This window comes from Lytechinus pictus, chromosome 13 (genome assembly GCF_037042905.1).
Source record: "Lytechinus pictus isolate F3 Inbred chromosome 13, Lp3.0, whole genome shotgun sequence".
NCBI classification, from domain to species: Eukaryota; Metazoa; Echinodermata; class Echinoidea; order Temnopleuroida; family Toxopneustidae; genus Lytechinus; species Lytechinus pictus.
In genome coordinates, this window is record NC_087257.1 from 17,135,439 (window position 1) to 17,150,800 (window position 15,362).

The window sequence follows — 15,362 nt, forward strand, 5'->3', positions numbered from 1 at the left end:
GTTCCAATTGTATCCAGTTAAGAATCATGGCCCAAGTTTATTTTGTGGCATGTCTTTGAGAAAAATCAGACAAAAGCATTTAGTGTATAGTGAAGGCATAATACCTGAAAACAAGATGGTTTATCTACTCAGTCTACTCTTACATGTACAGTACATGTACGTATGTCCAATTCTTTGATCATCCAACATGAACAACAATATGCCCAACCTCCACCCCTTCAAAAATTGTAGAACGACTGCAACCCAAACGCTGCCAAATTTGAAAAAAAAACATCTTCATTTTTTACAGGTCTTATTTAATGAGTACATATGTGTCTTATGTCTTTTTTTTTGGAGCTATTATACCAGCCAGATATTGGGGCCGATCATCTGTAGTATAAAATGATACACTTATGGCAATTACACACGTAGACTGCTTTCATTTACCCTTCAAAAGTGTGATTACAAAGCTGTGAAGTATTTTGTTCGGCAAGGTAGAGTAATGAAAATGTCCTTGCCCTTCATGTACATGCAAATCGGTGGAAAGAGAGGAGAGAGAGAGAGACAGACAGACGGACAGAAAGACAGGGCGAGTGAGATTGAGAGATCAGATGTCGAGAGATAGAAAGGGAAGGCTAGTTAAAATTAATTGCGTGGTGATTAATTGGATATTTTTCTTTTTACTCGTGAGATGGTACCATGTTAAAAGTGACTTTAAGAACGACTGGTGATCCTTTCTTGTGTTCAATGATACACACCAGATTTTCATTCATGCTGATTTTAATAGTTGCTATGAAAGGATCACCAGTCGTTCGTACAGTCGTTTGTCCGTTACAAACAGCTTTATGAAAAGCCCACCTGAAGATGGTTTCTGTATGTAACTATGTATTGATACTCCACATGTGGCAAACAGCTACATGTAGGCTAAAGTACCTCTAAATTGTTTTGCTTTGTTCTAAAGTTACCTTAAGTTGTGTTGTGAGAAAGAAAAAAATCATACACACATTCATTTTTGTTTTGAGGTATTCTCATATCTGGAGTTTGGCTGTATAAAAGTGAAATATTCTGGGATAGAATAACAATGGATAGAATTTCCCTTCAATCAAGATAAAATATGACTGATGAAAAAACATGAGACAATTGAAGAGAAAGATCTGGTTAATATCTTTGACGAAGCCACAAAGGTGAAGTTCACGTATGTGAGTTCAATTGCCATCGCATGATTGTAAGCCATTAGCAACCGGGCCAGTCTAGTATACCGTCAACCCACTTTCTTTCACTGCTGGTGTCTGGGGGTATTTAGTTCCTTGACTTGGTCCTCTTCCAAACTCTTCCAGTTTGACGTCACGGTGCGGAGAATGACTTACGAGGGCCAGCGTGTTTTCTGTCACCCTCTCTGGATTGGCTGACCTTGTGAACCTGTGTTGTGTTGTGCTACACCAAATGTTTTCTCTTCATGAGCCTCACACACACTTTATGCACTTGAACTACGGCTCTTTAGTCTTAAAGGACTTCAGGGGCCCTGTCTTACAAAGAGTTGCGATTGATCCAATCAATTGTAACTATGGAAAGCCAGCAAAGTCAACATATGAAACGCATGATTGTTCAAAAAACATTCTAGATATAATTGTATATCCATAAATTAATCAATCTCTTGACAACTTGGTGTGTTCTCCTTTGTTTACAAAGGACATTTTGCAAATTTCCTGTAGAAAAAATTATGACACTGATGGATTACCATAGAGTTATGATTGATTGGATCAATCGTAATTCTTTGTAAGACGGGGCCCCGGACCCTTTTTATCATAAATAGTTGCGATTGATTTTGATAACTTTCCCATTATTGCTAACATGTTTTAGCAACCTCCTGCACAGAAGTACCTCTTTCCTATGACGACCACCTTTTTTTTTGTTTCCCTTGAACATAGGATCATGCACTGATGAACCTGTCTACAAAGTCTACAAAGACCAACTGCTCATAATAATAATAATGATACGCTTTTATGTAGCGCTAAGTACATCAGAATGATGTCTCTATAAAGCGCTTTACAGATATATTATCACCCCATCGGATCCTGGCATGCCCGCATACAATGTATGCTCTCTCTCCACTCCCTGGAGAGCATTCCAACAAGAGTTCAAAGACTCAATTGCCAGGCATACTACATAGGCTTTCGCATCCTTCTGGGTACCCATTTAACACCTGGGTGGAGAGTGGCAAAATGTAGATTGTTGCCTTGCCAAGGTTGATAGGCCATGGTGGTATTCTACCACATGACCCTCGGATGACAAGGCGAGTGTTCAGAACTGCTACACGGTACACCACGACACTTTCATAAAGAAAGTGGCTCTTCCTCGCTTGAGTGGTCTTTGTAGATAGGTTTCACTGTCCCACAAATACATAGATATTGATTGGCTGCTGAGCCATGATACCATAGAGTCTTCCTGAAATAGCCCCAGGGCCATATTTCATAGAGCTTGTTCACTCGGCAGTCATGCTAGAATAAATTATATGTTAAATTTGATACGAGTTACAATCCAACATCATGATTCCGGTAGCCCATATCAGCAAGAAAGTATTTGTGTGAAACAGTACTCAGAATTCACAAAATGAAAATGTTTTGGGACTTGATACAACAGAAAAATTGAGATTTATAGGGTGAATGTGCTCATTGCCCTCAAGTACCTTGAAATTATGGAACATTTGTTAAAGTGGTATTATCTGGTTTTCTTTCTTTTGTTCATGATGCTTATCTATATGTATCATTATGTGAAGTATATAGATCATATAGTTTGTAAGTAAAGATGCTGTTCAGAATCTCTTTTGCCTCAATTACATTTTAATACTGTTGGAGAACTGATTTGTTAGGCGGCTCCAAATGTTAACCTTTAATGATTCTCCTCCTTGTAACCTTAGCTTGTAGGAAGAATTTTAAGAACAAGTGAATTCTCTGTGGTTTTCAAGTACATGGACTTGGCTTTCGCCACCCTGGAGGGAAGTATTAAAGCCTGTTTGCTTTGTCATGACTCGTTCAAAGACTTTCAAAGCCAAGTTCTAACTTCAGAAGTTTTTTGTGTGAGGTGGTTAGACTGAAGCTGTATAATTTGGAGAGAAAGGACCAGACTGCATGCACTTCTTGAGATCCATAATGTTTCTGCCTGTTCATGTCATGGTGCAGTATTAAAATAGAGATATAGCGAGTTTGCGACATCATCGGCCCTCTTCTTTGTGTACCGTTATGGTGTGCATAATTTTTTTTTATAACCCCCCCCCCCAAATGAAATAGTCATTAACTTCTTCAATATGTTGCATATGATTTCGATAAAATTTTCACTATTATGCAACTGTTTGATTTTTTTTTTATGATGGGGGTGACCTTTAAAAAGTAGGACTGCCTTTTTTAATATCCTGTTTTAATCACCTGTGACCCAGATTCAGTATACATGATTGGTCTCTTGTTATGAAACCCTCAAGAAACAAATGCCGCCTCAAAAATAGATGCTGGTATAATATAAATGTTTTTAGTTGCATATAATAAGTGAAGCTGTGTGATAAAGATTTACCTGTCTAGATCACCCTTTAAAGATAGTCACAACCTGTTACATGTAGGTGCCTAAAAACCTATCTAATGGGTGTTTCAGAATGCAGTTTGTAAGTTCCAAGTTCCAAATGAAAGACTGGTGACCCAGTAGGAACTAAATCAACACCTATGAAAATCAGGGGGCCGTTTCGTAAAGCTGTTCTTCAGTTAAGAGCGACTTTAAGAACGACTGGTAATCCTTTCTTGTGGTAAATGGTACATGTATGTACCAAAATGTTCATTGGCGATGGTTTAGCGCATAAGAAAGATTCACCAGTCTTTCTTAAAGTCACTCTTAACTTACAAACAGCTTTATGAAATAGCCCCCAGGATTTTATTTGAAGTGGTTATACAGTATTCCAGTATTTTTACCAATATTTCCAAGCCCAAGGATTTGAAGTAAATGCAGACTGGACGTGAATAGTGACCAGCTGATTATTTGATTTAATTTTAATCATCGTGGATTAAAATATAAAGCTACAAGATTTGACATTAATTTTTTTAGATTTAAAAGTCAATCCTTAAATGAATCCAATATTTGGATGATCACTATTCACAGTCGATCTTTTTTATAGTCTATTTTAATTCCTTGAAATTTAGAGTGTATGTTGGGAAAGCTTCAAGGAGATCTAAAAAAACTTACAAATTCACTAACTTCAAACAATGACAGACTGGCATACGTGCAAGGGAACATTCCATGAAACAAATAGTTAGAGTTAGTTGTTTTCACTGAAAACTGTTATAAGCTACTGAAATAGTTGGATCTGATTGGCTCAGAGCAAGATTGTCAGTGAAAATCACTATTGGTGCTTCATGAAACACTCTCCTGACGCTGGTCTTTGTCAAGGATTAGCTTTATCTTGGTCAAGAAAAGTTTTTGAGGGAAAGCAAAAATGAAAAGTTCTGCATTGGAGAAAATGAAAGAATTCAACAGTCACCTCGCATATGTTTCCTATGGTTGGATATTTGTTACCAAGTAGGCCTGCATGCTTCTACCCAAGCCATGTGAAGATTTGAATTACTTTTTTTTGTTCCCTATATGAATATATATTTACAGGTATTTGATTGCTTTGAAATAAAAGTCATTGCAATGGAAATGGGTAAATAAATTGACAAAGGCTGTAACATTTTGTAGTATGGTTTTGATGATTTGCAATTACAAAAAAATACAGTCTTTTACTTCAACTCTAATACTGATTACTTCAGGCTTTGGATTTGCATCTTTGATGAAATGAGGAATATTTTACTACTAGCAGTTAATTTTGTGAAATTTGATAACTTCAAAAATCTTCATATATTTTCTTTCTTTTATTACAATATATGAAACCCATCTTTTAATATGATATATTTTGTGTTATATCCCTTGACTTCAAATATCAACCAAAGTTTCTCTCACTCTTACTTTTTGGAGAAGGATTACAAATTCCTCTCTGACACCGTTCTCATTATACTTTATAAAACAAGTTTACTGGAAACCGGTTCAGGAAACCAGTTTGAAAGATTGCATTGCTAGCGTTCCCATTTGATCACCCGAAAGTGGTTTTCAAAACTACTTCACGTAAAGCGGTCTTGTTGCTATGGGAACACTCTAAGTGGGGTAACATGTTTCGCACGAAATTTGAAACCGCAACGTAGGCATTCCACATAAAGTGTGTTGAGTAGCGTGCACGAAATGTGCGAAGATCGCTTCCCAAAGAATGGTTGTGTCCTCATGCTAAAACCAGTTTAACGAGGCAAAGCAATCTTCAAAACTACATCGCGAGGTGGTTTTCTGAACTGGTTTGGAAGATCGCTTCCAAGACAACTTTGACCGTTCTCATTACACGTTAAACTAGTTTCCAGTAAAAAGTTTTAGGATGGTAGTGAGAACGGTGTCTCTGTAAGCATGGACAACAAGTCCTGTAGCAGGAAAGGGTTCTTGTATGTTGTGAATTCATGGCATGCAGTACCTTTTCTCTTGAGGAAGTCCTACAATAAACCCTTGACCCAGAAATGAAGTGCCAGTGATGGTGTGCCATGTTTCATTTCTTGGGGCTTTAGAAAAGGGAAAGAGAATTTCCATCGAGTGGCGAAGGGTTGGATTATTAGGTTCAATGTAGTCAGTTGGGTCTGAAAGTGATGGCAATATTTTATAACTTCATTGAGCAAGATACATACTTGGTTCTGTTTACGTGAGTGAGGGAAGGGTGTATGAAGCAATAGACTGTATAATTTTACACATGAAAATAGGATAAGAAGGTGCTCTGTAAAAACGCTGTTTAAAATTTTAATCATGTTGTCCAAGCCTGTCGCTCTATTAGTTGTTTACATGTTTAAAGCATTGTTAATACTTTTTTGAAATTGTTTAAACTTTTATTAATAACTTGTTTAAAACATTAAACAACCTGTTTAAAACAACTTGTTTTAAAACTTTAAACAACTTGTTTTTAATCTTTGAACAATAGTTGTTACAGTGACAGAGTGATGGAGGAATGGAATGAAAGAGGAGAATATCCAATGATATTTGAAAGTTTTCATGAGGTTGGATTAGTATGAATGATTCACAGCATTTAATCCAACTCCCATACAGAAGTCACAAAATCTATCAACTTTTTTTATACATACAAAATGTTTACAAATGACATGATAATCATAAATTTACTAAAAAGTTAACTTTTGTCACATGTTCAGAATAATTTCTTTTAAAGGAATGCCAATATTCAGGGCAAAGCTCAAATTCATGCCAGACCAAATTGATTTCATGCTATAGAACTCGAAAGATCCCTTTTCACAAAATGCTAATCCTTGACGATTTTAGACCTTCTTAAACTGCTGTAGATTTAACAGGCATTTTGTTTTGATTAAATGAGCTACCTGCCAACTTTCCGTATTTGAAAAAGTTATTTCAACCACTATGTGCAAAATTGGGCTTTACTATATTTTTTTAGGAACTTCTGCAGTGACCGTCCCCCTTTTCAGCTTCTGTTTCATTTTCTTGGTGCTCATGTAAGCAAGTATGTATTATGTAAAGGCCTGGTCCCACTGGCTGACGGACACAAAACGTATTCATAACGGATACAGCGGACAAGCGAAATTTCCATCTGTTTTTATCCGCCCCAGACAATGGACGAACAATGAAATCACAGTGGGTGGATGCTTGATGGATGTAGAGCGTATAAAATAAGTATGCAAAGAATACACAATGGATACATAACGTTTCCCAACGGACGACAAGATTCTTTTCCATTTTACATCCTCTCTGTATCCATAAGTGCATTGGAACCGGGCCTTATGGCAAGTTGTTAATATTCTTTTAAACGAACACATATGCATTTCTTGTAACATGCTATTTTCATTATTTTTCTTTGTTTACAGAACCAGCTCTTGGTCCACGTTCAGAAGCAGTCAACATCACCAGTCAGATAAGCAACATGCATCTGAAAGGTATGACAAATTCTTCTGTCTATCGCATGACGAACAGGGTCATGAATGTTTTGAATAATGTCACTCTGTAAAATTCCTCTTTAGAATTATAATCACCTTGTTTAAAACCCGTCACTCTAACAACAAGTTGTTTAAACCTTTATCAATTGTTCAACACTTTTTGCTATTGATATGAATTTTTTTTTTTATAAAACTTGTTTAAGACTTTAAATGATAATTGTTAGAGTGACATATTTAAACAACATGCTTGAAATCTTAAACAGTGTTTTTTTGAGTTTACAGTAAATACAAAATTATGAATGATCCTTGGGGTATAACTAAAATCTTTTATTGCTGATAACCGAACTAAAATGTGACCATCTATTACTTCTTTCCTTTTTCTCTTAATTCCTGCAGCCTATTGCATAAAACTTTTTACCTGAGAAAACTCTGGTAAAAACTGAAAATCAAGGTTAGTCTGATTTCTGCCATTGCCTTTAACACAGGGCAAAAACTCAGGTTAAAAATACCTGAATTTTCTCAGGTAAAACGTTTTATGCAACAAGGCCGCTGTTCTTCTTTCCTTCTCTTGCCCCTCATTCTTAATTTTCTTTTTCAATTTCTTCTTCTCTTTCTTTTCCTCGCCATTCTCTACCCCATTTCCCTTCTCTTCTACTACTTCTGATAACTGAATGAAAATTTGACCATCTACTACTTCTTTCCTTTTCTCTTTATTCCTGTTCTTCTCTCTTCCCCCTCATTCTTCATTTTCTTTTTCAATTTCTTCTCTTTCATTTCCTCACCATTCTTCTCTACCCCATTTCCCTTCTCTTATACTACTTCTGATAACTGAATGAAAATTTGACCATCTTTTCTTTCCTTTTCTCTTTATTCCTGTTCTTCTTTCCTTCTTCTCTTCCCCCTCATTCTTCATTCTCTTTTTCAATTTCTTCTCTTTCTTTTCCTCATCATTCTTCTCTCGCCCTTTTCCCTTCTCTTGTACTTCATCTCCTCCTCCTTCCCTTCCTCCTTTTCTTTGTTGCATTCCTATACTTGGAAATTCCAAGCAACTGAAATTGTACACATACACAATCATACAAATATTTAGCGAATATAATTAAAAGCATCTTAGAGCACATTATCTCGTTTGGTATAAAAATTACTGCAATTGAGAATTCAAATATATGAAAAGGACCTAAATTCAATAGTTCAAACCAATCGGAGGCCCTGGCCGTGGATGGTACCCTTTGCAATTTTTGCATTTCTTCTGTAATATGGGAATTTGCCCCCCCCCCCAAAAAAAAAATATTTAAAGGTCAAGTCCACCCCAGAAAAATGTTGATCTGAATAAATAGAGAAAAATCAAACTAGCATAACACTAAAAATTTCATCAAAATCGGATGTGAAATAAGAAAGTTATGACATTTTAAAGGTTTGCTTATTTTAGGTGAGTCAGTCGGTGATGTCCATCACTCACTGTTGTTTTTTATTGTTTGAATTATACAATATAAAAAAAAATAAAAATTTGACAATAAGGACCAACTTGACTGAAACCATAAAATATTAAACAATGCCAATTCCACCTGTTCAGGGAGGAATTAATTGTTGTATCTCTTGACAATGAGGATAAAATTTGAATATTTCATATAATAAAATACAAAGAAATAGTGAGTGGATGACATCATAGTCTCCTCATTTGCATACCAGCATATAACTGTTTTGTGAAATTAAGCGAAACTTTAATTTCGGGTACACGTGTACACGCATGGTCAAGTCAGTGCCCGTGTACTAAATTCCATCACCGTGTACACGGTAGCATCTGCATAAGCTTGCATCGGACTGTAAAGTCAGTGAACAAGCTCACAGCCCCACATTAATTCTTAGTTCTCAGACACTGCACATGTTTTAATCACTAATATGTCAACATATTTCAATTAACCTAGAGTGAGTTTACTTCCAAAATCGCCCATTTAATCCACATTCATTCTGGAGACTCGAGTTTTTGTACCACGAAATGGGTCTGCTCCGGTCTCGAAAGCTCGAAAGCTTTGCTCAATCACACTCAGAGCCAATTTTAGAATCACCAATTGTGACAGCGATCATTGCTACAGTTACGTGTTATACGCTCGTACACATGTGCTACAAGCCTACGAACAAACGCTCCTCAAATTGGCGATGAAATAATGAAAATCAATCGATTAACTTCAGTTACACTTAATTCTGCAGCGATCTGTGCATGCATGTATGGTACAGTATGCAAAATACGCATCGAACGAACGTCGGCGCTAGCTAGGGCCGTGCACTGATTTTCTTCTGCATTCTTTATTAATTTAATGCGCTGCTAAGCTGAGTAAACTTTTTAATTGCACCAACTTTTTGTGGATTGATACTTCTAACTTCTCAGGTAAGCTTTAAAACCGTGACTTAGGCTATATAGACCCCTTTTTATGTTACATTGACATGTTGATGCAGGTCCGTGTCGACATGTCGGAAACCCTGTAAACATAACTCGCTCTCAGTGTTTACAATGTGTACACGACCGAAAAACACGCCGTGTACACATGCATCAAAAATGGACTTTCAAAACGGGCCTACAAAGAAATAGTGAGTGGATGACATCATAGTCTCCTCATTTGCATACCAGCATATAACTGTTTTGTGAAATTAAGCAAAACTTTAAAATGCCATAACTTTCTTATTTTACATTCGATTTTGATGAAATTTTCAATGTTATGCTTGTTGGATTTTTCTCTTTTTATTCAAATCAACTTTTTGTTGGGGTGGACTTGTCCTTTAATTTAAAGGCCTGTATGAAATACAGTAATATTATTTTTTATCCCAGGTGATACAGCTTCTGGCCAAATGCCTATTGGTCAGGTCCCAACCGACCATGTTGCGACTGATCCAAGAATACTGCCACCGGAATGGGTTTCGCTGCAACAACAGCAGCAGTGGCAGCATCAGATGTTGTACGCACAGTTCAAGAACCAGTCGGCACAACTTACCCATCAACACCAGAAACAGCAACAAGATCTACTTATGGTGAGTCTTCATGACATACTACCGATAATCGATAAACCGTCAGGTAGCAAACTCTCTATGAAATATGACGCAAAGTCATCTTTAAACGCTGGTTTGCCCCCTCAGTAATCACTGTTTCGGTTAACCTAACTGATGGTGCTTCGGCTTAATGAATATCTTTTTATAAAATATATCATTCTCTGGACTAATCTACACCAATACACCAACGATGCATCACTTTTAAGTGACTTGTTTTGCTCAATCTAATAGACATCTTCCAAGTTAGTGAACACCACCATAAAATGCACTCCTTCGTGCTGGGTGCTAATGCAATGCTCGGCGAGCCCAGAGAAATAAACTGTATTGGATGTAGTACTTAATAATATCACCTGACTTCACAGTTGAATATCTAAAAAATGGCATAACTTGGAACACTTTAAATATGTTCATTTTCTGGTGGGGTTCACACATATTTTTAGCACCACTGTGTAACATGACATTAGTGCATGATAAAGATATATCGTAATATTGCTCATTTATAGTTTCCAGAAAACTGTAATATGCATATTCCATGAGATGACTACATGTCCGAGAGAGTCAAAACCCTTTGTTATTTTTTTTTCTCCAGAAAGAAGCATAGCTGAGAATACATTACTTGTCTTCCCAGAATCGATTTATCTTTTAACAGGAAACAATTTGAAAGGCATAAATGATGTATCATGAATTTATGCAATTTGATATGGCTTTATTGAAATAGAAACCAAAACACTCTGCACTTTCAGTTTGTTACTAATTGATTCTCCTCCATTAAGAATATCCAGGACCGTTATTATTCTGGCGTGTTATGAGATTGATACTAAAATAGAATTTAACAGGAAATTTCCACTATATCATATTGATGTACCCTGGTAATGTTTGCAAACAGTTCACTCTCATTAATTTGCCACTACTAGATTGGGGAGTTTTTTCTTGAAAAGAGAAAACTTATTGTATCTTACCCCAATGAAAAATATTGGTTTTAGTTTGGGGAGTTTTTTCTTGAAAAGAGAAAACTTATTGTATCTTACCCCAATGAAAAATATTGGTTTTAGTTTGGAATGTGAAAACTGTTTCTGTTTGAGGTACGAATTGACAATTGTTTTCATTTTATCATAAGAGATAAGATAATAAGCATTTATTGTCTCCATAAAACAGTGAGAAATTGATTTGACAAATTGGTTGTAAAAACATCATCAAAAGCATAGACTTATCAATACACAGTATCAAACAGACAAAAAACTATAACGTAAGTTGAAATTTAAAAAAGAAATACATATACAGAGAAGGCAAAAGCATTCTGTGCAAAGATGTAGCTAAGGAGGATAAAAGTTAAGAGAGGAAAAATAGGTAGAGGGGTGACAGGTAAGATGGAATAAAGAACAAAAGAGAACAGCATAAGAAATTTACAGAAAGAAAATAGTATACTGCATGGTCTATTACATCAAAAGCACAAAATTTACATGAAGATCAAAGACCATGATTAAATGTTCTAAAAAGTATTAAAATTCATAATGTAAGTTCATAAGTAACACTGTTCCTGCCTTAAAGTAAATATATTTTGATATTGCACATCATAATTAACTATTCAAACAAATCTTTCTTTCTGTTGTTGCATACATGTTTTTCTTTTTTTTTTACAATCAGGACCATACATGTATGTCTACTATTAAAAGCTGATGCCTAAAATTAATAGTTTACTTCTTCCCTCATATCATTTTCAGCAGCAAAAACAGAATAAGAGGTGGGGTGTACATACATTTAAGATCTGAAGATTGGGTTTGCCAATATACTGAAGTCAACAATATCCTTTCCCCTTTTTTTTTGGAGGTTGGGGGGGGGGGGTTATATGGTGGTGTCAGGTCCACAATAGTTAACTGTACTTGAGTTCATGATAGGCCTGTAAATAAACTTGGTCTAAATAATTTGTTCTCAGATTTCTGGTTTTGAAATCAATAGCTCTTCAGTTTTCTAGTAATGAAGTGTTGATTAGCGATAATGGACATTTCATTGGTGTTTTTTTTCAAAGGTTTTGCCTATCAGTTTTCAGTAATTGAAAATGGCTGGTTCATGTGAGCAATCCATAGGATAATCAACCTTATTTATATGGCTGACCCCCCCATTTTTCATTTTATTTCACTTTTATAGCAAACTGCTCAAGCCTTTGATGGAGGATTACCATATGGAGTAGAAAATATACTTTGTAAATCATTTCAGGAAAGGTTTATAATAGACGATCTCACTTGATGTACATGTAATTACCCATGTACTTGTACATTTTGACTATTTTTCAAATACTAGTACATGCTCCTATGTAACTAAAATTATTATAATTTTAACATTTCAGATTGGATTACCTCTGAATCCTACAACAACAACACCAACAACAACAGCAACACAACATACAACAAGAGCAACATACCGGCAATGTTTTCTTAAAACTTATAATGTAATTAGATAGTTTTCATCTAAACTTGAGTTTTCAGTGTACTTTCTGCTTAATTTTACTCTAATTTTGAAAATGAAATTGAATCTTGAAAAGTTACCCAATAACTTTAATTTTTTATAGTCTTTGCAGGAGGTTTTTCCCCCACACTGTCAATTCAACTTATTCATGCAAAGATAGTGTTCAGTCTGTGTCTTTTGAGAGTTGAGAAATATAATGAAGTGAATTGAAATAAAATGCTTGTACTTATGTATATCCAACAACTGACACATGCTTTATCATTTGTATAGTAAAAATGGTGTTTAAAATTTGTGTGCAACACTGTTAAGCTCTATACAGTAGTTGTTTAATAGTTTTAACAAATGTTCAAAATTTAAAACAACCGTGCTTGATTTTTTAAAGATATGGTTTTTGAAAATTAAACCTTGATTTTAAACACTTGTTTAAAGTCAACTATTGCAAAGTTCATTTATAAACATGATTGTATACATAATTTATTCAAACACTATTTTTACATTGTTTGGAGGCTGGTATTTTGAAACTGGAACAGAGCTTCCATTATTTTATCTTTCAAAAGAGTATGTTTTATTGACTCATTCAAACTTACCCCCTGCAATGGTTATGTTTGTTAGGAAATGCCTCCTACCTTTACTAAATGCGAAGTAATGTTCATTTGATGTAGTCATTAAATTCCTTGACAAAGAAGGCAAAATGAGAAAAACAGCACTTTGCATGAAAACTTTTCTATGATTTCACACATGTACTACTTTCCCATTACATGTATTACATTTTTTTTTTTACAATATCATCTGTCATAAAATCAGGTGTTCTTTTTTAATGAGAGGATAAATGGAAGTAGAGGTTTTAATTTTTAATTTAATTTAATTCAATTTATTTATTAGGTAAAAATCACATGAGTAGATATATACATTGTAAAATGTGAGGATCAAACACCCTAGGAAAGCCAGAGGCTTGAAAAGCAGGGGGATCCATGACAGATAAATAACAGTGATACAAATACAGCAAATAAATTACAGTAGGAATAAAATACACAGGAAATAGCAATTGAAATAATACATGAAACAAGTTACGATATTGACAAAACAAGATGAAACAAAATATATCATATAACTTTTTGTTTAGTTTTGGTTCAATTTAAAAACATCATCATGGATGAAGTGTTTATCATGTCATTAGAATGATCAAAAAGAGATATTTTGGGGTAATGTGTCTATAAAAGGAAGGGGGAGAGTAGTACATGTACTTGTACATGTGTGACATCACATATCGTTTTCGCATTGCCGTTAGGAGGATCTCCAGAGCAATTACATGTAGTAATCTGAATATTCAAATGCTCATAACTCTCTTGTTGTTTGACCAGTTTTACTCAAACTTTTGTTGATCCCATTCATTTAATTTTCTGCTTTCATATACATAAGTAATGCACCAAGGGTTCCACTCTTCTTGAAATTAAAGATGAACAATAAAGAAAGGCTCTATATGATATCAGAAGAATGCATTATAATTTCTTTTTTTCCCTGGTATCTTCTGCAGAGAGAACATCTGTTGGAGCAACAGAGACAGCTTGAGGTTCAGCAACAGCAGCAACAACAACAACAGCAGCAGCAACAGCAACAGCAGCAACAAGCACAGAAGCAACAACATTTGGAGCAGTTGTTAGCGAAGAAGCAAAGTAAGCAAAGTAGGTGTCATAATTTTTTTTTTTACCCCTTCCCCTTGCCTTCTCTAAATCAAATCAATCTTCTATTAGGGCGTGGATGTACCAATGGAGTTAATTATGTTCAGGTGTTTCACAAAGTACATGCAATTATTTCCCATTCACTACTAGATTATTTGAATGTGTGTGTCCAAAAACAATTTAGATGTGAAGAAGGATGGAAAGTTAAAATGTTTTTTTTATTGGATAAATTTTCTTGATTTTGCATCAAAATGAAATATCTGTGTTTATATAAAACACCTTCTCAAGCGCTGAATGAGCTGAAAATTTCAGGATATAATCTTTGTCTCAAGCTTTTAATGTCCAATTACTATTAAAATTTGTAAAGTAATTGCTGAAATGGCTATTTTAAAATAAGAATGAAATTGAAAAGTTACTTGAGAGGGAGCACCAAATTTGAATTTTTACAGCTCAATAAAAAATGCAAAATCAGAATTCTAATGAATTCTAATTCCAACATGCACACACCCCCCCATTATTTAGAGATCATTTTATTACTATAGTTGTTTTTAATATTATTGGGGGGCAATTTAGTAATTTGCATTAATAACTTGTAGATTTAACAGATTTGAAGAGAAATTACATGTAGATCACATCCTAACAAATATTTTCTAGTTCTGACTATCCCAGCTTAGTAGTACTAATATAAACCTATACAAGAAATCCCTCAATTTATTGTATCAATGAAAAAATGTCTCCTTGTCAAGGCAAAGTACATGTATCAGGATATTTTAGATCGAATGAAATAAACGACATTTGTAATGTATGCATGCTGTTGGCAAAAAATGGCAAAGTAATTGTCTTTAAAAAGCTCTTATTAAACTCAGAATGCAAAACACATGTATTCCTAGAAGTTTTACATTATAATTTCATTGAAAGAGTCAATTTGTTACAATGATATCTAAATTTACACAGGTCTTTGACGTAATTCATCGCAGAAGGAACAGAAATAATCTAGAATTGATTGTGAGCTTGATTTACTTGCGGACATATGTTTTTTTGATGACAGCATATAAGATAATTTTAGACGTTTCACTTCTGCGCAATCGTTTAAAGCCTAATTGTTCTGTTCTTCTTGAAAGAGATTTCATATTCTCATCTATACACTGGCGTCTTTCACCGCAAACGTATTCTGGCTAAATGTGGAAACAAAATACCT

General features: G+C 34.9%; 1 protein-coding gene across 27 annotated transcripts in view; it reads left to right on the forward strand.

Annotated features, from left to right (window-relative positions):
• Nucleotides 1–15,362, forward strand: part of LOC129274104 (histone deacetylase 4-like) — a 61,088-nt gene that overhangs the window by 2,446 nt on the left and 43,280 nt on the right. For 8 of the 27 annotated variants that reach the window (XM_064108409.1, XM_064108389.1, XM_064108390.1 and 5 more), the window contains exons 2-4: nt 6,915–6,983; nt 9,805–10,004; nt 14,020–14,158. In XM_064108409.1, the coding sequence (XP_063964479.1) occupies nt 6,915–6,983; nt 9,805–10,004; nt 14,020–14,158 (408 nt within the window). Of the gene's footprint in view, nt 1–6,914; nt 6,984–9,804; nt 10,005–12,366; nt 12,469–14,019; nt 14,168–15,362 lie in introns of all 27 variants that reach the window. The other 19 variants (XM_064108407.1, XM_064108393.1, XM_064108395.1 and 16 more) reach the window with 3 other exon arrangements.